The sequence below is a fragment of the Oncorhynchus mykiss genome, chromosome 10 (assembly GCF_013265735.2).
Source record: "Oncorhynchus mykiss isolate Arlee chromosome 10, USDA_OmykA_1.1, whole genome shotgun sequence".
Lineage (NCBI taxonomy): Eukaryota > Metazoa > Chordata > Actinopteri > Salmoniformes > Salmonidae > Oncorhynchus > Oncorhynchus mykiss.
The window spans coordinates 1,013,797-1,034,934 of NC_048574.1; the positions used below are offsets into that span (position 1 = coordinate 1,013,797).

The 21,138-nt window shown below is 44.5% G+C and overlaps 1 protein-coding gene across 2 annotated transcripts in view; it reads left to right on the forward strand.

The window, feature by feature from the left end:
* Window positions 1–16,085, forward strand: part of LOC110534820 (periostin) — a 67,635-nt gene extending 51,550 nt beyond the window's left edge. The window contains exons 14-23 of one of the 2 annotated variants that reach the window (XM_036989451.1): window positions 1,922–2,024; window positions 2,110–2,177; window positions 2,305–2,350; window positions 2,440–2,493; window positions 7,602–8,027; window positions 8,287–8,352; window positions 12,590–12,643; window positions 13,560–13,646; window positions 14,026–14,064; window positions 14,333–16,085. In XM_036989451.1, coding sequence (XP_036845346.1) covers window positions 1,922–2,024; window positions 2,110–2,177; window positions 2,305–2,350; window positions 2,440–2,493; window positions 7,602–8,027; window positions 8,287–8,352; window positions 12,590–12,643; window positions 13,560–13,646; window positions 14,026–14,064; window positions 14,333–14,451 — 1,062 coding nt within the window. In that variant the 3' untranslated portion in view covers window positions 14,452–16,085. The remainder of the gene's footprint in view (window positions 1–1,921; window positions 2,025–2,109; window positions 2,178–2,304; window positions 2,351–2,439; window positions 2,494–7,601; window positions 8,028–8,286; window positions 8,353–12,589; window positions 12,644–13,559; window positions 13,647–14,025; window positions 14,065–14,332) is intronic. The other variant, XM_036989452.1, reaches the window with a different exon arrangement.
* Window positions 16,086–21,138: the final 5,053 nt, after the last annotated feature.

Here is a 21,138-nt window from a genome sequence, read left to right on the forward strand (position 1 = left end):
GGGTTAACTGCCTTGTTCAGGGAAACAGTGGGTTAACTGCCTTGTTCAGGGGAACAGTGGGTTAACTGCCTTGTTCAGGGGAACAGTGGGTTAACTGCCTTGTTCAGGGGAACAGTGGGTTAACTGCCTTGTTCAGGGGAACAGTGGGTTAACTGTCTTGTTCAGGGGAACAGTGGGTTAACTGCCTTGTTCAGGGGAACAGTGGGTTAACTGCCTTGTTCAGGGGAACAGTGGGTTAACTGCCTTGTTCAGGGGAACAGTGGGTTAACTACCTTGTTCAGGGGAACAGTGGGTTAACTGTCTTGTTCAGGGGAACAGTGGGTTAACTGCCTTGTTCAGGGGAACAGTGGGTTAACTGCCTTGTTCAGGGGAACAGTGGGTTAACTGCCTTGTTCAGGGGAACAGTGGGTTAACTGCCTCGTTCAGGGGAACAGTGGGTTAACTGCCTTGTTCAGGGGAACAGTGGGTTCTCTCCTATCTCCAGTCTCTGACTGGACATGTCCGTCCCCAGAGACACACGGCGACAGTTATATTACAGGAAGTTAGTTTCCCTGGCGGCACAGGAAGTTACAGTTCCAAATCCTCCAACAATGGGAGGAACATGCCATCTGGAACTGCCATCTGGAACTGCCATCTGTGAGAGTTTCATGTCTTCACTTTTCACCTTTTTAATTCAGATGTTTCTTTAAAACACGCACACGCAAACACACGCAAACACACGCAAACACGCAAACATCATTATGTCCTGATGTTATTAGTTAGGGAATCATTATGTCCTGATGTTATTAGTAAGGGAATCATTATGCCCTGATGTTATCAGTTAGGGAATCATTATGTCCTGATGTTATTAGTTAGGGAATCATTATGTCCTGATGTTATTAGTTAGGGAATCATTATGTCCTGATGTTATTAGTTAGGGAATCATTATGTCCTTATGTTATTAGTTAGGGAATCATTATGTCCTGATGTTATTAGTAAGGGAATCATTATGTCCTGATGTTATTAGTTAGGGAATCATTATGTCCTGATGTTATTAGTTAGGGAATCATTATGTCCTGATGTTATTAGTTAGGGAATCATTATATCCTGATGTTATTAGTTAGGGAATCATTATGTCCTGATGTTATTAGTAAGGGAATCATTATGTCCTGATGTTATTAGTAAGGGAATCATTATGTCCTGATGTTATTAGTAAGGGAATCATTATGTCCTGATGTTATTAGTAAGGGAATCATTATGACTGTGTGTCCACTGCTGTTATCATCATATATCCTTGTTTCTGTTTCATCTCCCAAGTGAAACTTGATCAATGACTACTTGATCAATGACAACTTGATCAATGACATTGTTGGAGTACAAACAGCCAACACAGTTCTGTGTTAGCTGGAAAACGCTGTTAGTGCGTAGATCATGTTTTAGGGTTTTGGAGTTCATTTGAATATTCTAATTATTATTAAGTAATCATGTTATTAGCACTCCCAGGTGCACAACTCTATCCACGTATACTGTACCCCGTCCTATTACTATTGGTTACATTAATAACAATGGTTATAACTGTTTATAACTCTTAGGACCCTTGTTATGACAGGTGCACAACTCTATCCATATGTATACGGTACTATTGGTTACAGTAATAACAATGGTTATAACTGTTTATAACTCTTAGGACCCGTGTTATGACAGGTAACCAATAGTATTTGGAGTTGTGCACCTGTCATAACAAGGGTCCTAAGTGTTATAAACAATTAATAACCATTGTTATTAATACATTAATAATGTTATTAATAACAATGGTTATAACTGTTTATAACACTTAGGACCCTTGTTATGACAGGTGAACAAGTCCATCATGTCTATTATTGGTAATCCTATAGTTATAGCGTTAGTTCTAACACTGTTATGACTGTGTTTTTAATGACAGGTGAACAAGTCCATCCAGGTGAACTCGCTGGACGTGCCAGACATTGATCTGATGGCCACCAACGGAGTGATTCACGTAGTAAAGAACATCCTTTACCCTGGGGGTGAGTGTGTGTGTGTGTGTGTGTGTGTGTGTGTGTGTGTGTGTGTGTGTGTGTGTGTGTGTAACCATGTATCTGTGATCTCCAGACCTGCCTGTCGGTCGCGAGTCCCTGCTGGTGCTGCTGAAGAAACTCATCAAGTACATCCAGATCAAGGTAGCTGTGTGTGTGTGTGTGTGTGTGTGTGTGTGTTTTATTGTCTGGCCATATCTTCAGTCATATATATTTAACTTCTGTCTTCTACCTTACCCCCAACCTCTCATGTGTTGTTGTTGTGTTTTAGTATGTCTCTGGATTCTCCTACACCAAAATCCCCCTCACCTTCATCAGTAAGTTCATCCTTACCGTCTTCATCATCGTCGTCGTCGATTGTTCTGAACATCGACGTAATACCAGCTTTTGTTTGTTTGTTTTGCAGAGAGGACAATCACCACGACAACTCACGTCCAAGAGGACTCACACGTGGATTCAGGTAAACAGATGTTTATGTTTAATATAATATAATCTCGTTATTTATGGTCGATGTTCTAGCAGAGTAACACATTTCTGAAATTCAGCGGGGAGGGGGGGGGGACGTCAGTCCTACGGCAGCCTTGTATGTTACTGTAGCGACCTGGCAACTTTGTCAAGGGGTTCGGATCTCATAATGGCTCAAGTGTCGGACAAGTGGTTGCTCTGATAGACAGCGGCTGATCCAGTAGTTTATCTCCCATGTGGAATGTTGACCTCTGACCCTCCCATGTGGAATGTTGACCTCTGTCCCTCCCATGTGGAATGTTGACCTCTGACCCTCCCATGTGGAATGTTGACCTCTGACCCTCCCATGTGGAATGTTGACCTCTGACCCTCCCATGTGGAATGTTGACCTCTGACCCTCCCATGTGGAATGTTGACCTCTGTCCGTCCCATGTGGAATGTTGACCTCTGACCCTCCCATGTGGAATGTTGACCTCTGTCCCTCCCATGTGGAATGTTGACCTCTGTCCCTCCCATGTGGAATGTTGACCTCTGTCCGTCCCATGTGGAATGTTGACCTCTGTCCCTCCCATGTGGAATGTTGACCTCTGTCCCTCCCATGTGGAATGTTGACCTCTGTCCCTCCCATGTGGAATGTTGACCTCTGTCCCTCCCATGTAGAATGTTGACCTCTGTCCCTCCCATGTGGAATGTTGACCTCTGTCCCTCCCATGTGGAATGTTGACCTCTGTCCCTCCCATGTGGAATGTTGACCTCTGTCCCTCCCATGTAGAATGTTGACCTCTGTCCCTCCCATGTAGAATGTTGACCTCTGTCCCTCCCATGTAGAATGTTGACCTCTGTCCCTCCCATGTGGAATGTTGACCTCTGTCCCTCCCATGTGGAATGTTGACCTCTGTCCCTCCCATGTGGAATGTTGATCTCTGTCCGTCCAATGTGGAATATTGACCTCTGTCCCTCCCATGTGGAATGTTGATCTCTGTCCATCCCATGTGGAATATTGACCTCTGTCCCTCCCATGTGGAATGTTGATCTCTGTCCGTCCCATGTGGAATGTTGACCTCTGTCCGTCCCATGTGGAATGTTGATCTCTGTCCGTCCAATGTGGAATATTGACCTCTGTCCGTCCCATGTGGAATATTGACCTCTGTCCCTCCCATGTAGAATGTTGACCTCTGTCCCTCCCATGTGGAATGTTGACCTCTGTCCCTCCCATGTGGAATGTTGACCTCTGTCCCTCCCATGTGGAATGTTGACCTCTGTCCGTCCCATGTGGAATGTTGACCTCTGTCCGTCCCATGTGGAATGTTGACCTCTGTCCGTCCCATGTGGAATGTTGACCTCTGTCCGTCCCATGTGGAATGTTGACCTCTGTCCGTCCCATGTGGAATGTTGACCTCTGTCCCTCCCATGTGGAATGTTGACCTCTGTCCCTTTCTATCTTCCATGTGTAATGTTGACCTCCTGTTGATAATGTAGCCTAAGTGGTCTCTTGTTGATGAGGTAATTGGTCTCTTGTTGATGAGGTAATTGAGCTGTCACTGTATCGTAAGTAGAGAAGGAGAGTCCAGGCCAGTATCTGTCCTTCTGGGTCTGAGCCCAATCCAACGTGAGCCTGGCTCGCTGTATTAGGAAACAGCAATGTGTGGATAACTAGTTTGGTATAGGCTATTTAGGAAGTAAGAGGGATCACCTGCCTCCAGTTAAAGGGGCAATCTGCAATTGCTGCATACATTTTTGGAATAGTCAAATAATGGTATTCAGTATGCCCATTGATTCTTGAAGAATATAACTTAGAAATGCTTCATGAGCTTAGTTCAACTGTCGTATCCCATCAGAACCCAAAGTATAATCTTGATTAACTCCAGATGGTTCCAAGTACTTATTTCAAATGTAACTCAGAGAACTCTAGCTGTGGTTTTCTATCTGGTTGAGAGCTGTTCAGACAGCTGAGGTTTGTAGAGGTCTATGTATCTGAAAGGTGTGTTCTGATTCCAGCTATCTCTGTGGGTTGTCCATCTCTTTATTGTGTCCTGATATCTCTGTGGGTTGTCCATCTCTTTATTGTGTCCTGATATCTCTGTGGGTTGTCCATCTCTTTATTGTGTCCTGATATCTCTGTGGGTTGTCCATCTCTTTATTGTGTCCTGATATCTCTGTGGGTTGTCCATCTCTGTATTGTGTCCTGATATCTCTGTGGGTTGTCCATCTCTTTAGTGTGTCCTGATATCTCTGTGGGTTGTCCATCTCTGTATTGTGTCCTGATATCTCTGTGGGTTGTCCATCTCTTTATTGTGTTCTGATATCTCTGTGGGTTGTCCATCTCTTTATTGAGTTCTGATATCTCTGTGGGTTGTCCATCTCTGTATTGTGTTCTGATTCCAGCTATCTCTGTGGGTTGTCCATCTCTTTATTGTGTTCTAATTCCAGCTATCTCTGTGGGTTGTCCAACTCTTTCTTGTGTTCGGATATCTCTGTGGGTTGTCCTTCCCTTTATTGTGTTCTAATTCCAGCTATCTCTGTGGGTTGTCCAACTCTTTCTTGTGTTCGGATATCTCTGTGGGTTGTCCATCTCTTTATTGTGTTCTAATTCCAGCTATCTCTGTGGGTTGTCCTTCCCTTTATTGTGTTCTAATTCCAGCTATCTCTGTGGGTTGTCCATCTCTTTATTGTGTTCTAATTCCAGATATCTCTGTGGGTTGTCCATCTCTTTATTGTGTTCTAATTCCAGCTATCTCTGTGGGTTGTCCATCTCTGTATTGTGTCCTGATATCTCTGTGGGTTGTCCATCTCTGTATTGTGTCCTGATATCTCTGTGGGTTGTCCATCTCTTTATTTTGTTCTAATTCCAGCTATCTCTGTGGGTTGTCCTTCTCTTTATTGTGTTCTAATTCCAGCTATCTCTGTGGGTTGTCCATCTCTTTATTGTGTTCGGATATCTCTGTGGGTTGTCCATCTCTGTATTGTGTCCTGATATCTCTGTGGGTTGTCCATCTCTGTATTGTGTCCTGATATCTCTGTGGGTTGTCCTTCTCTTTATTGTGTTCTAATTCCAGCTATCTCTGTGGGTTGTCCTTCTCTTTATTGTGTTCTAATTCCAGCTATCTCTGTGGGTTGTCCATCTCTTTATTGTGTTCGGATATCTCTGTGGGTTGTCCATCTCTGTATTGTGTCCTGATAACTCTGTGGGTTGTCCATCTCTTTATTTTGTCCTGATATCTCTGTGGGTTGTCCATCTCTTTATTGTGTTCTGATATCTCTGTGGGTTGTCCTTCCCTTTATTGTGTTCTAATTCCAGCTATCTCTGTGGGTTGTCCATCTCTTTATTGTGTTCGGATATCTCTGTGGGTTGTCAATCTCTTTATTGTGTTCTAATTCCAGCTATCTCTGTGGGTTGTCCATCTCTTTATTGTGTTCTAATTCCAGCTATCTCTGTGGGTTGTCCATCTCTTTATTGTGTTCTGATTCTAGCTATCTCTGTGGGTTGTCCATCTCTTTATTGTGTTCTGATTCTAGCTATCTCTGTGGGTTGTCCATCTCTTTATTGTGTCCTGATATCTCTGTGGGTTGTCCATCTCTTTATTGTGTTCGGATATCTCTGTGGGTTGTCCTTCTCTGTATTGTGTCCTGATATCTCTGTGGGTTGTCCATCTCTTTATTGTGTTCTAATTCCAGCTATCTCTGTGGGTTGTCCATCTCTTTATTGTGTTCGGATATCTCTGTGGGTTGTCCTTCTCTGTATTGTGTCCTGATATCTCTGTGGGTTGTCCATCTCTTTATTGTGTCCTGATATCTCTGTGGGTTGTCCTTCTCTGTATTGTGTCCAGCTATCTCTGTGGGTTGTCCATCTCTTTATTGTGTTCGGATATCTCTGTGGGTTGTCCTTCTCTGTATTGTGTCCAGCTATCTCTGTGGGTTGTCCATCTCTTTATTGTGTCCTGATATCTCTGTGGGTTGTCCTTCTCTGTATTGTGTCCAGCTATCTCTGTGGGTTGTCCATCTCTTTATTGTGTTCGGATATCTCTGTGGGTTGTCCTTCTCTGTATTGTGTCCAGCTATCTCTGTGGGTTGTCCATCTCTGTATTGTGTCCTGATATCTCTGTGGGTTGTCCATCTCTTTATTGTGTCCTGATATCTCTGTGGGTTGTCCTTCTCTTTATTGTGTTCTGATTCTAGCTATCTCTGTGGGTTGTCCATCTCTGTATTGTGTCCTGATATCTCTGTGGGTTGTCCATCTCTTTATTGTGTTCTAATTCCAGCTATCTCTGTGGGTTGTCCATCTCTTTATTGTGTCCTGATATCTCTGTGGGTTGTCCATCTCTTTATTGTGTCCTGATATCTCTGTGGGTTGTCCTTCTCTTTATTGTGTCCTGATAACTCTGTGGGTTGTCCATCTCTTTATTGTGTTCGGATATCTCTGTGGGTTGTCCTTCTCTGTATTGTGTCCTGATATCTCTGTGGGTTGTCCATCTCTTTATTGTGTCCTGATATCTCTGTGGGTTGTCCTTCTCTGTATTGTGTTCTAATTCCAGCTATCTCTGTGGGTTGTCCATCTCTTTATTGTGTTCTAATTCCAGCTATCTCTGTGGGTTGTCCATCTCTTTATTGTGTTCTAATTCCAGCTATCTCTGTGGGTTGTCCATCTCTTTATTGTGTTCTAATTCCAGTTATCTCTGTGGGTTGTCCATCTCTTTATTGTGTTCTAATTCCAGTTATCTCTGTGGGTTGATCTGATCTCAGATCTGTCAGCCTTCAGCTGTTCAAGGCTCTAATAGAAACTGACTTATGCTGCAGCACTGAATATCGTCAGGGATATAAAATAGTGCCTCTTCACTCCAGAAATGTGGTTGTCCATAGCTGATTGAAGGCTAGTTTTCGTAACAATGAGGGGTTCACGGGGTTTTGGAAGAGATAAGATATAAGGCTTCTAATGGGTTCACATGAGTAGCAGTGGGTTCTCACTCATACCGTTCTTTATCAACCTTTTGTATTGATAAATGGTTGGTTTTTAATCAGTACATTTCTCACATTTCCAATGTATCTTTGCTGGGGTTATAGACCCTTCAGATGCTGAGGATTTAATCCATCTTTCTTCCCCTCCAGTGCCTGAAATCACCAAGGTGACCAGAGTGATCGAAGGAGAGCCGACCCTCACCAAGGTTACGAGACGCATCGAGGGAGTACCGTCCATCACCAAGGTTACGAGACGCATCGAGGGAGTACCATCCGTCACCAAGGTTACCAGGGTCATCGAGGGCAAACCCGCTATCACCAAGGTTACCAGAGTTGTCGAGGGCGAACCCGCTATCACCAAGGTTACCAGAGTTGTCGACGGCGAACCCACAATCACCAAGGTTACAAGAGTTGTCAAGGGCAAACCCGCTATCACCAAGGTTACAAGAGTTGTCGAGGGTGAGCCTGCCTTCAACAAGGTTACCAGGGTCATCGAGGGAGAACCAAGCATTACCAAGGTTACCAGGGTCATCGAAGGAGTGCCTTCCATCACAAAGGTCACCAGAGTTATTGAGAGTAAGTTCCCATGTTTCAAAAATGTTGGATCTGGAATATTGGCTCACAGCAAGGCCATGGCTAAGGCTTGGGTTGGTCAATTTGTGGGTCAGGATAGCATTTGAAAGATTTGCTTGAGAAGCAAACGAAAGTTTGGGACTCACAGCTCTCTGACGTCACATTGAGGATAGTTGAATGTAAATATTACATTGACCCGCTGCCGGGTTGAGTTAGATTACAGTGGGAGACATAAATAACTCCTCTCTATCCTCTCACACAGCTCCCCGTGGTTCCTCCGATGGAAGAATGAAGACTGAAGGAGACATCAACGAGATGCTTGAGGAAGGTCAGTAAAGATTTGCTACTTTAATCCTTCAGATGTAGTACTTCAAGAAATAATCCATAGTGTTTTATCTATTTATATCAAATGTATACAGATGCTGTTTCTTAATTTGATCATCCTGCTGTGCGAAGGTGGTGTATTGGAGGTTTAAGAACGCTTCTAACGTTTGTAATTTCCACTAATATTTCAGACTTGATTTACCGTAAAAAAATAAAATTCTGTGAATTATTATCCACATAACGATTTACATTTCCTGTTCCTGCACCTTTATTTTCCTGCTGTAGCAAACTGGCTCAAATTAAGATACGGCATCTGTATCAATATATGGATGTCTTTAAACAATATAAGGTATAGACGTCAATGTACGTTAACATTCTATAGACGTCAATATACGTTAACATTCTGTACAGGTCAATGAATTTAACATTCATTAGACGTCATTGAATTTAACATTCTATAGACGTTAATGAATTTAACATTCTATAGACGTCATTGAATTTAACATTCTATAGACGTTAATGAATTTAACATTCTATAGACGTCATTGAATGTAACATTCTATAGACGTTAATGAATTTAACATTCTATAGACGTTAATGAATTTAACATTCTATAGACGTCATTGAATTTAACATTCTATAGACGTTAATGAATTTAACATTCTATAGACGTTAATGAATTTAACATTCTATAGACGTCATTGAATTTAAGATTCTATAGACGTTAATGAATTTAACATTCTATAGACGTCATTGAATGTAACATTCTATAGACGTTAATGAATTTAACATTCTATAGACGTCATTGAATTTAACATTCATTAGACGTCATTGAATTTAACATTCTATAGACGTTAATGAATTTAACATTCTATAGATGTTAATGAATTTAACATTCTATAGACGTTAATGAATTTAACATTCTATAGACGTTAATGAATTGAACATTCCATAGACGTTAATGAATTTAACATTCTATAGACGTTAATGAATGTAACATTCTATAGACGTTAGTGAATTTAACATTCTATAGACGTTAAATTCATTGACATGTATAGAATGTTAAAGTACATTGACATGTATAGAATGTTAAATTCATTGACATGTATAGAATGTTAACGTTCATATACATGTATAGAATGTTAAAATACATTGACATGTATAGAATGTTAACATACATTGACATCTATAGAATGTTAACGTTCATTGACATGTATAGAATGTTAACGTACATTGACATGTATAGAATGTTAACGTACATTGACATCTATAGAATGTTAAAATACATTGACATCTATAGAATGTTAAAATACATTGACATCTATAGAATGTTAACGTACATTGACATCTATAGAATGTTAACATACATTAACATCTATAGAATGTTAACGTACATTGACATCTATAGAATGTTAACGTACATTGACATCTATAGAATGTTAACGTACATTGACGTCTATAGAATGTTAACGTATATTGACGTCTATAGAATGTTAACGCACATTGACATCTATAGAATGTTAACGTACATTGACATCTATAGAATGTTAACATACATTGACATTATAGAATGTAGAAGTGCGTTAACATTCTATAGACGTCAACGTACGTTAACATTCTACATGTCATGTTCTGACCCTAGTTCTTGTGTTATTTGTTTGTTTTAGTTGGTCAGGACGTGAGTTGGGTGGGCATTCTATGTTTTTGTGTTTCTAGGTTGGTTTTCTGTGTTCGGCCTAGTATGGTTCTCAGAGGCAGGTGTCGTTAGTTGTCTCTGATTGAGAATCACACTTAGGTAGCCTGGGTTTCGCTGTTGTTTGGTGGGTGATTGTTTCCGTGTCTGTGTTTGTTCGCCACACGGTACTGTTTCGGTTTTGTTCACGGTTATTGTTTTGTATTCATTGAGTGTTCAGTTTATGTTTTTAAATAAACAACCATGGACACTTACCACGCCGCATCTTGGTCCGATCCTTGCTACACCTCCTCTTCAGACAAAGAGGAGGAAAACCCTTACAGAATCACCCACCAACCAAGGACCAAGCGGCATGGTAACAGCAACAGCGGCCGAAGACACAAGACTTCTGGATGTGGGAGGAAATCCTAGACGGGAGAGGACCCTGGGCAAAGCCAGGGGAATATCGCCGCCACAAAGCAGAACTGGAGGCAGCGAAAGCAGAGAGGCGGCATTACGAGGAGCTGGCACGGCAGCGCGGCTGGACGCCCGAGGCACAGGGAGAGTGTGGCAGAGTCAGGAGTCAGACCTGAGCCAACTCCCCCTGTTTACCGTGCGGAGCCATACTCGTCCTGAGGTGCCTGCTAGTCGTCTGGTGAAGACTGTGCCAGCCTCACGCACCAGGCCTCCTGTGCACCTTCCTAGCCCTGCACGTCCTGTGCCAGCTCAGCGCTACAGTGCTTCTAGCCGTGCTAACCGTCGCGGGCGTTGTAGTGGTCAGGCACCGTGTTATGCGGTGGAACGCACAGTGTCCCCAGTACGCGTGCTTAGCCCGGTGCGCTACATCCCAGCTCCCCACATCTGCCGGGCTAGGGTGAAGATGCAGCCGGGGCAGATGGTGCCAGCCCTGCTTTCAAGATCTCCAGTACGCCTTCACCGTCCGGTCCATCCAGTGCCACCTCCACGCACCAGCCCTCCGGTGGCAGCCCCCCGCACCAGGCTGTCTCTCCGTCCTTTGGCTACAGGTGCTCCCGCCTGTCCAGCAATGCTAGAGCTTTCCTCCTCTCCAGCGCCGCCAGATTCTCCCGTCTCTCCAGAGCTGCTAGAGTCTCCCGTCTCTCCAGAGCTGCTAGAGTCTTCCGTCTCTCCAGAGCTGCTAGAGTCTCCTGCCTGACCAGAGCTGCTAGAGTCTCAGTCCAGTCCAGAGCTGCTAGAGTCTCCTGCCTGACCAGAGCTGCTAGAGTCTCAGTCCAGTCCAGAGCTGCTAGAGTCTCAGTCCAGTCCAGAGCTGCTAGAGTCTCCCGCCTGTCCAGAGCTGCTCGAGTCTCCCGCCTGTCCAGAGCTGCTCGAGTCTTCCGCCTGTCCAGAGCTGCTCGAGTCTCCAGTCTGTCCTGAGCCGCCAGAGCCGCCAGTCTGTCCTGAGCCGCCAGAGCCGCCAGTCTGCCCTGAGCCGCCAGAGCCGCCAGTCTGTCATGAGCCCCCAGAGTCGCCAGTCAGCATGGAGCCGACAGAGCCGCCAGTCAGCATGGAGCCACCAGAGTCGCCAGTCAGCTTGGATCCGCCAGAGCCGTCAGCCAGGAGCTGCCCGAGCCGTCAGTCAGCCAGGAGCTGCCAGAGCCGTCAACCAGCCTGAGCAACCTCTCAGTCCTGAGCTACCTCTCAGTCCTGAGCTACCTCTCAGTCCTGAGCTACCTCTCAGTCCTGAGCTACCCCTCAGTCCTGAGCTACCCCTCAGTCCTGAGCTGCCCCTCAGTCCGGAGGAATTTGTTAAGTCCAGGGGGGTCCCTCAGTCCTCAGTCCTGGGCCTATTTATTAGGGATCCCAGGTCAGGGTCGGTGGCAAGAGTTGCCGTTGCTAGGAGGCCACAGAGGCGGACTAAGACTATGGTGGAGTGGGGTCCACGTCCTGCGCCAGAGCCGCCACCGCGGACAGATGCCCACCCAGACCCTCCCTTTGTAGTCCATATTCTGTTGTAGTCCATGTTCTGTAGTAGTCCATATTCTGTAGTAGTCCCATGTTCTGTAGTAGTCCATATTCTGTAGTAGTCCCATGTTCTGTAGTAGTCCATGTTCTGATGTAGTCCATATTCTGTAGTAGTCCATATTCTGTAGTAGTCCCATGTTCTGTTGTAGTCCATATTCTGTAGTAGTCCATATTCTGTAGTAGTCCCATGTTCTGTAGTAGTCCCATGTTATGTTGTAGTCCCATGTTCTGTTGTAGTTCATATTCAGTTTTGTCCAATAGTTTGAGAGAGAACACATATGAATGTGAAACATGGTGGTTTGTGGGTATGTGTCTGTCCATCATCCGCCAGTCTGTCTGTCTGCACTGATGGGTTATGGTGCCCAGTGTGAATTGTGAATGGATTGGTCCACTTCTGTAAGGGTGAAGTGTGTGTGTTTGTGCATCGTGCATCGAGATGTGTGTGTCTGTGTGTTAGTGGTGGTGAAGTAGGAGGCATAGCCAGGTGTGTACTGTGTCTGTCAGTCTGTGTCTCTGGTCAGTATATGTTGTTAAGTCATTAAATGACTGCGACATCCCTCCACTCCTCTCTGCTGCTGTTCTTAAGGTGGAACCGGACACACAACGGTCACCAAGATCATCGAGCCTCACATCATTGAGGGTAGGGCCACCTTAAATGAACTCTCTTCTCTCTAGACAGAATATCTTACTGTTAATGCTCAGTACAACCTCCCCTGATTTGGAGACCATCGATATCCCCAAAACCCTTCAGTGTTGCAGATCTGAAGAAAGTAGAACACAGGTGGAACCAAAATGGGATCAGGTTCCATGTTGGATTGTTAGGTGGAGTCATTTTTACCAACAACTACCAGGGTCGCGGGTACAGGACCAGGGTCGCGGGTACAGGACCAGGGTCGCGGGTACAGGACCAGGGTCGCGGGTACAGGACCAGGGTCGCGGGTACCTGACCAGGGTCGCGGGTACGGGACCAGGGTCGAGGGTACGGGACCAGGGTCGAGGGTACGGGACCAGGGTCGAGGGTCGCGGGTACAGGACCAGGGTCGCGGGTACAGGACCAGGGTCGCGGGTACAGGACCAGGGTCACGGGTACAGGACCAGGGTCGCAGGTACAGGTCCAGGGTCACGGGTACAGGACCAGGGTCGTGGGTACAGGGTCGAGGGTACAGGACCAGGGTCGAGGGTACAGGACCAGGGTCGAGGGTACAGGACCAGGGTCGTACAGGACCAGGGTCGAGGGTACAGGACCAGGGTCGAGGGTACAGGACCAGGGTCGAGGGGTACAGGACCAGGGCCGAGGGTACAGGACCAGGGTCGAGGGTACAGGACCAGGGTCGTACAGGACCAGGGTCGAGGGTACAGGACCAGGGTCGAGGGTACAGGACCAGGGTCGAGGGTACAGGACCAGGGTCAGGGTACAGGACCAGGGTCAATGGTACAGGACCAGGGTCGAGGATATAGGACCAGAACTAGGGAGCTGTGTTCTACAGTGTGAAACCGTATCTGTGGATCCATGCATCCGCCATTTTGTGTCTAACAGCTCCAGTTTCCTCCCACAGGCCCGGAATTCTCTAAGATCACCACCATCCACGGCAACCCGGAAATGATCGACCAAGAGTCAGAGAGGATCACCAAACTAATCCAAGGTCAGAACCTACAATCTTTCAAATTGAAGTCCTAATAAAGATTTTCAGACCTGAAGACAAGTTGTCTCTGTTAAGTATCTTCGCCTAATTTAAACAACAGTTATCAGACCTCAAGGCAAGTTGTCTCTGTTAAACACCTTCCCCTAATTTAAACAACACACAAGCATGCACGCAATAACAGTGAGGATATCCTCCCTGCATAGCGTTGCTAATGGCTTTTGCTTCAGAAATATGCATATTTTGTAACACAGAAAGGTGTCAGGAAAGCCATTTTACAAAGTGTCTTGCGTTCTTGCATTGGTAACTTGCAAAAGGTATAGATTGTGTTAGGCTGCATGTTCCATTTGAGTGATGGTTTGTTATCTCTCTCTCTCTACAGGTGGAGGGGGTATAGGGGCCCCTGCCAAAAGAGCTCCTGGTAACTACAGAGACATAACAAGACACACATACACACACCACACATCAGTGAAATTACAATTCATTCAGCAAATATGATCAAATATCTGTTATCGTTGGAAAACCCTAACCTGTGATTCATACTGGTGGTCTCTACCTCTCTACCTCTGTCTCTGTTTCTCTCTTTTGGCTCTCTCTTTCCATTAATTTTTTTGTTATACTCTTATTTTTCCTTTCCATCTCTTCTTCCTGTTCCGTGACTTTTCTTCTGTCCATCTCTTTCTCTACAGTTGGTGTAAGGAGGAGGAAGGTAAGGCTGGTTAGACGCCACAACAACCAAAAGTCATATCCAGCCAAGACCAGTCCATATCAGTCCAGCCCTGACCAGTCCATACCAGTCCAGGCCTGACCCGTCCATACCAGTAAAGACCAGTCCAGACCAGTAAAGACCAGTCCAGACCAGTAAAGACCAGTCCAAATCAAATCAAATCAAATGTATTTATATAGCCCTTCGTACATCAGCTGATATCTCAAAGTGCTGTCCAGAAACCCAGCCTAAAACCCCAAACAGCACGCAATGCAGGTGTAGATGCACGGTGGCTAGGAAAAACTCCCTAAAAAGGCCAAAACCTAGGAAGAAACCTAGAGAGGAACCAGGCTATGTGGGGTCCAGACCAGTAAAGACCAGTCCAGACCAGTAAAGACCAGTCCAGATCAGTAAAGACCAGTCCAGACCAGTAAAAACCGGTAATGAGCAGACTAGCCCTGCAGGAATATCTTTACAGATCACCATAGAGACACTGCAAGGAGCTCGCCAAGGTATACAGCAACAGAAAAACACCATTCTCTTGATGGGAAACAAAAGGAAGAACCCATGTGGAACATCTATAACAATCAAGTAATCGCCCTGGGGAGCAAAAGAGGTTGAAAAGGTGTTGGAAATACGCATTTTTGGGGGGTTGAAAAGACGTTGGAAATGCTGTACATCTTTTTGTTGGGTTGAAAAGAAGTTAAAAATACATAGTTTCAACCAAATTTTGCTCACTGGGCAGCGGTGAACAATGAAATCAACCTAGAGTGAATCAACTGGGCCAATGGTGTCGGACATCATGTTTTAACAATGCTAAGAGAATCAGTTATCCTACACGTAATGTTCGTACTGTATGCCAAGAAATGAACTTTTATCAACTTTTATCAACTTTTGCTTTGGTATGGATTAGGTAGAACATTGGAAATAATAATTGTATGGTGGAAAAGAATAAACGTTTGTTTTTGTTAATCACATGGTTTAATAGGGTGAAGACATTTTGTACGTTTTTTTATGGTGCTGGCATTCTGTATTGTGCATCTCGACCAATAGAAATGAAGCACTCTGTCTTATAGTTGCTTCTTGACCAATAAGACTTAAGCATTCTGTTTTATGGATGCATCTCAACCAATAGAAATTAAGCAATAATTTTTATCCTTTAAAGATGCTGTAGTTATCGTAACTTGACAACCAACCAGGTTTCTTTAGTTTTACTTAGTTTTTAGTTTTTCCTGTTGTCGATTACTGTTTTCTGATTCATTTGTTGGGGTTTGTTATTGAGACTGTTGATGTTCAGTTGTACAATAAAACCTACCCAACAAAGACCTACCCAACATAGACCTACCCAACATAATAGTTGTTGGGGTTTGTTATTGAGACTGTTGATGTTCAGTTGTACAATAAGACCTACCCAACATAGACCTACCCAACATTGACCTACCCTACATAGATCTACCCAACATAAGACTTACCCAACATAGACCTACCCAACATAGACCCACCCTACATAGATCTACCCAACATAGACCTACCCAACATAAGACCTACCCAACATAAGACCTACCCAACATAAAACCTACCCAACATAGACCTACCCAACATAAGACCTACCCAACATAAGACCTACCCAACATAAAACCTACCTAACATAGACCTACCCAACATAGACCTACCCAACATAGACCTACCCAACATGTATTGGAAATAAATGTTCAATAAATGTTTTTTTTATCATGTCTGGTCATATTTTTATTGTATTCAATCTTTATTTTATCAGAGATTCCTATTGTTACTGAGGTGTCTTTTACAGAGGAACCCTGCACTACAAGACCAGCAGCAATTACACAAAGACCATTAGACAAAGTTGAATAACACAAAGTGAATTACACATATAGTATACAGGATCAGAATACATGATCAGAATACATAATTAGAATACAGGATCAGAATAAATTATTAGTATACAGGATCAGAATACATGATTAGTATACAGGATCAGAATACATGATTAGTATACAGGATCAGAATACATGATTAGTATACAGGATCAGAATACATGATTAGTATACAGGATTAGAATACATGATTAGAATACATGATTAGAATACATGATCAGAATACATGATTAGAATACATAATCAGAATACATGATTAGAATATATAATCAGAATACATGATTAGAATATATAATCAGAATACATGATTAGAATACATGATTAGTATATAGGATTAGAATACATGACCAGAACTCCATGAGCAGAACTCCATGAGCAGAACTCCATGAGCAGAACTCCATGACCAGAACTCCATGACCAGAACTCCATGACCAGAACTCCATGAGCAGAACTCCATGAGCAGAACTCCATGACCAGAACTCCATGAGCATTAAGCAGAAGCACAAGCATTTCGCTACACTTGCAATAAAATCTGCTAACCATGTGACCAATAACATCTGCTAACCATGTGACCAATAACATCTGCTAACCATGTAACCAATAACATCTGCTAACCATGTGTATGTGACCAATAACATCTGCTAACCATGTAACCAATAACATCTGCTAGCCATGTAACCAATAACATCTGCTAACCATGTAACCAATAACATCTGCTAACCATGTGACCAATAACATCTGCTAACCGTGTAACCAATAACATCTGCTAACCGTGTGACCAATAACATCTGCTAACCATGTAACCAATAACATCTGCTAACCATGTGACCAATAACATCTGCTAACCATGTAACCAATAACATATGCTAACCATGTGACCAATAACATCTGCTAACCATGTAACCAATAACATCTGCTAACCATGTGACCAATAACATCTGCTAACCATGTAACCAATAACATCTGCTAACCATGTAACCAATAACATCTGCTAACCATGTAACCAATAACATCTGCTAACCATGTAACCAATAACATCTGCTAACCATGTAACCAATAACATCTGCTAACCATGTAACCAATAACATCTGCTAACCATGTGACCAATAACATCTGCTAACCATGTAACCAATAACATCTGCTAACCATGTGACCAATAACATCTGCTAACCATGTAACCAATAATATCTGCTAACCATGTAACCAATAACATCTGCTAACCATGTAACCAATAACATCTGCTAACCATGTAACCAATAACATCTGCTAACCATGTGACCAATAACATCTGCTAACCATGTAACCAATAATATCTGCTAACCATGTGACCAATAACATCTGCTAACCATGTAACCAATAACATCTGCTAACCATGTGACCAATAACATCTGCTAACCATCTAACCAATAACCATGTGTATGTGACCAATATGAGCTCCAAGATGGCGTAGCAGTAGGACGTGTTGTCGTGTTCCTTGTATATATCGTTTGTTTTCGTTTCGTTTTCTTCACATATCTTTAAAACTTTTTGCTGAACCTCAACTTCTTCTAAATACTCTCCTGCAACCCGCATCACCCAACGTAGCTTTTTTTCCTAAAGTATTTATATTTACTTCGGATCTGGAACCCCTCAACTGAAGCTAGCCAACTAGCAAACTAACTACCAGCTTCAGCAAAACATTGTTAGCGGTCTTCAGCTAACCGGTCATCAGCTAACCTTTAGCTCGGAAAGCTCTCGCCAGTTCGAACAACGCGACTCTAACCAGAGCATAACGGACCTATCTATTATTTTATTTTTATTTTTCACCCCCGGATTCCCATCGCAAACGGAACATTTTGAGCTCCTGCGCTACAATATCCAGACCCACGACCGGTCCATTGATGTCACCGCATGAAGAGGAATAAACAGACTCCCCCCATCGCGACGTCCCCAAAGGCTAACTCTCTAGCCCTTGCTATCTCCTTGCTTGCAAATTCGGCCTGCTAACTGCTAGCTTGTTTAGCCCGGTCCGCTAACTGCTACCGTGTTTAGCACCGTCTACTAACTGTTAGCTTGTTAGCACAGGCCTGCTAACCATCTGAATCGCCGCGTCCCAAACACTCACTGAACCCATATTTACTTTCTATCCCTTTTCGATTTTTTATTTGTTTATACCTTCCGGTAACCTGCCTCACCCAATGTGATACGGAACCGCTATTATCTTTACATTTTTAGAACACACTCAAGAACCTTCAGAAGCTAACCAGCTAACTGGCTACAAGCTATTTAGTCATTGTTAGTTTTCTAACCTGGATAACACTCGCCAGTCCAGCTTCCCTGCCCCATCCACCGCTGCCCCTTGGACACTGATCACTTGGCTACATAGCTGATGCATGCTGGACTGTCCATTAATTCACGGTAATCCATTCTGCTTGTTTATGTTTTATCTGTCGGCCCCAGCCGCATTTAGGCTCTGTGTGTAGTTAATCCGACCCTCTCTGCCTAATCAATCGCCATTCTACCTGCTGTTGTTGTGCTAGCTGATTAGCTGTTGTTGTCTCACCTACTGTTTTAGCTAGCTCTCCCAATTCAACACCTGTGATTACTGTATGCCTTGCTGTATGTCTCTCTCAAATGTCAATATGCCTTGTATACTGTTGTGCAGGTTAGTTATCATTGTTTTAGTTTACAATGGAGCCCCTAGTTCCACTCTTTATACCCCTGATACCTCCTTTGTCCCACCCCCCACACATGCGGTGACCTCACCCATTACAACCAGCATGTCCAGAGATACAACCTCTCTCATCATCACCCAGTGCCTGGGCTTACCTCCGCTGTACCCGCACCCCACCATACCCCTGTCTGCGCATTATGCCCTGAATATATTCTACCATGCCCAGAAACCTGCTCCTCTTATTCTCTGTCCCCAACGCCCTAGGCGACCAGTTTTGATAGCCTTCAGCCGCACCCTCATACTACTCCTTCTCTGTTCCGCGGGTGATGTGGAGGTAAACCCAGGCCCTGCATGTCCCCAGGCACCCTCATTTGTTGACTTCTGTGATCGAAAAAGCCTTGGTTTCATGCATGTCAACATCAGAAGCCTCCTCCCTAAGTGTGTCTTACTCACTGCTCTAGCACACTCTGCTAACCCTGATGTCCTTGCCGTGTCTGAATCCTGGCTCAGGAAGGCCACCAAAAATTCTGAGATTTCCATACCCAACTATAACATCTTCCGTCAAGATAGAACTGCCAAAGGGGGAGGAGTTGCAGTCTACTGCAGAGATAGCCTGCAAAGTAATGTCATACTCTCCAGGTCCATACCCAAACAGTTCGAACTACTAATTTTGAAAATTACTCTCTCCAGAAATAAGTCTCTCACTGTTGCCGCCTGCTACCGACCCCCCTCAGCTCCCAGCTGTGCCCTGGACACCATTTGTGAATTGATCGCCCCCCATCTAGCTTCAGAGTTTGTTCTGTTAGGTGACCTAAACTGGGATATGCTTAACACCCCGGCAGTCCTACAATCTAAGCTAGATGCCCTCAATCTCACTCAAATCATCAAGGAACCCACCAGGTACAACCCTAACTCTGTAAACAAGGGCACCCTCATTGACGTCATCCTGACCAACTGGCCCTCCAAATACACCTCCGCTGTCTACAACCAGGATCTCAGCGATCACTGCCTCATTGCCTGTATCCGCTACGGAGCCGCAGCCAAACGACCACCCCTCATCACTGTCAAACGCTCCCTAAAACACTTCTGTGAGCAGGCCTTTCTAATCGACCTGGCCCGGGTATCCTGGAAGGACATTGACCTCATCCCGTCAGTTGAGGATGCCTGGTCTTTCTTTAAAAGTAACTTCCTCACCATTTTAGATAAGCATGCTCCGTTCAAAAAATGCAGAACTAAGAACAGATATAGCCCCTGGTTCACTCCAGACCTGACTGCCCTCGACCAGCACAAAAACATCCTGTGGCGGACTGCGCTAACATCGAATAGTCCCCGCGATATGCAACTGTTCAGGGAAGTCAGGAACCAATACACACAGTCAGTCAGGAAAGCTAAAGCCAACTTCTTCAGGCAGAAGTTTGCATCCTGTAGCTCCAACTCCAAAAAGTTCTGGGACACTGTGAAGTCCATGGAGAACAAGAGCACCTCCTCCCAGCTGCCCACTGCACTGAGACTAGGTAACATGGTCACCACCGATAAATCCATGATTATCGAAAACTTCAACAAGCATTTCTCAACGGCTGGCCATGCCTTCCGCCTGGCTACTCCAACCTCGGACAACAGCTCCCCCCCCCCCGCAGCTACTCGCCCAAGCCTCTCCAGGTTCTCCTTTACCCAAATCCAGATAGCAGATGTCCTGAAAGAGCTGCAAAACCTGGACCCGTACAAATCAGCTGGGCTGGACAATCTGGACCCTCTATTCCTGAAACTATCCGCCGCCATTGTCGCAACCCCTATTACCAGCCTGTTCAACCTCTCTTTCATATCGTCTGAGATCCCCAAGGATTGGAAAGCTGCCGCAGTCATCCCCCTCTTCAAAGGGGGCGACACCCTGGACCCAAACTGTTACAGACCTATATCCATCCTGCCCTGCCTATCTAAGGTCTTCGAAAGCCAAGTCAACAAACAGGTCACTGACCATCTTGAATCCCACCGTACCTTCTCCGCTGTGCAATCTGGTTTCCGAGCCGGTCACGGGTGTACCTCAGCCACGCTCAAGGTACTAAACGATATCATAACCGCCATCGATAAAAGACAGTACTGTGCAGCCGTCTTCATAGACCTTGCCAAGGCTTTCGACTCTGTCAATCACCGTATTCTTATCGGCAGACTCAGTAGCCTCGGCTTTTCGGATGACTGCCTTGCCTGGTTCACCAATTACTTTGCAGACAGAGTTCAGTGTGT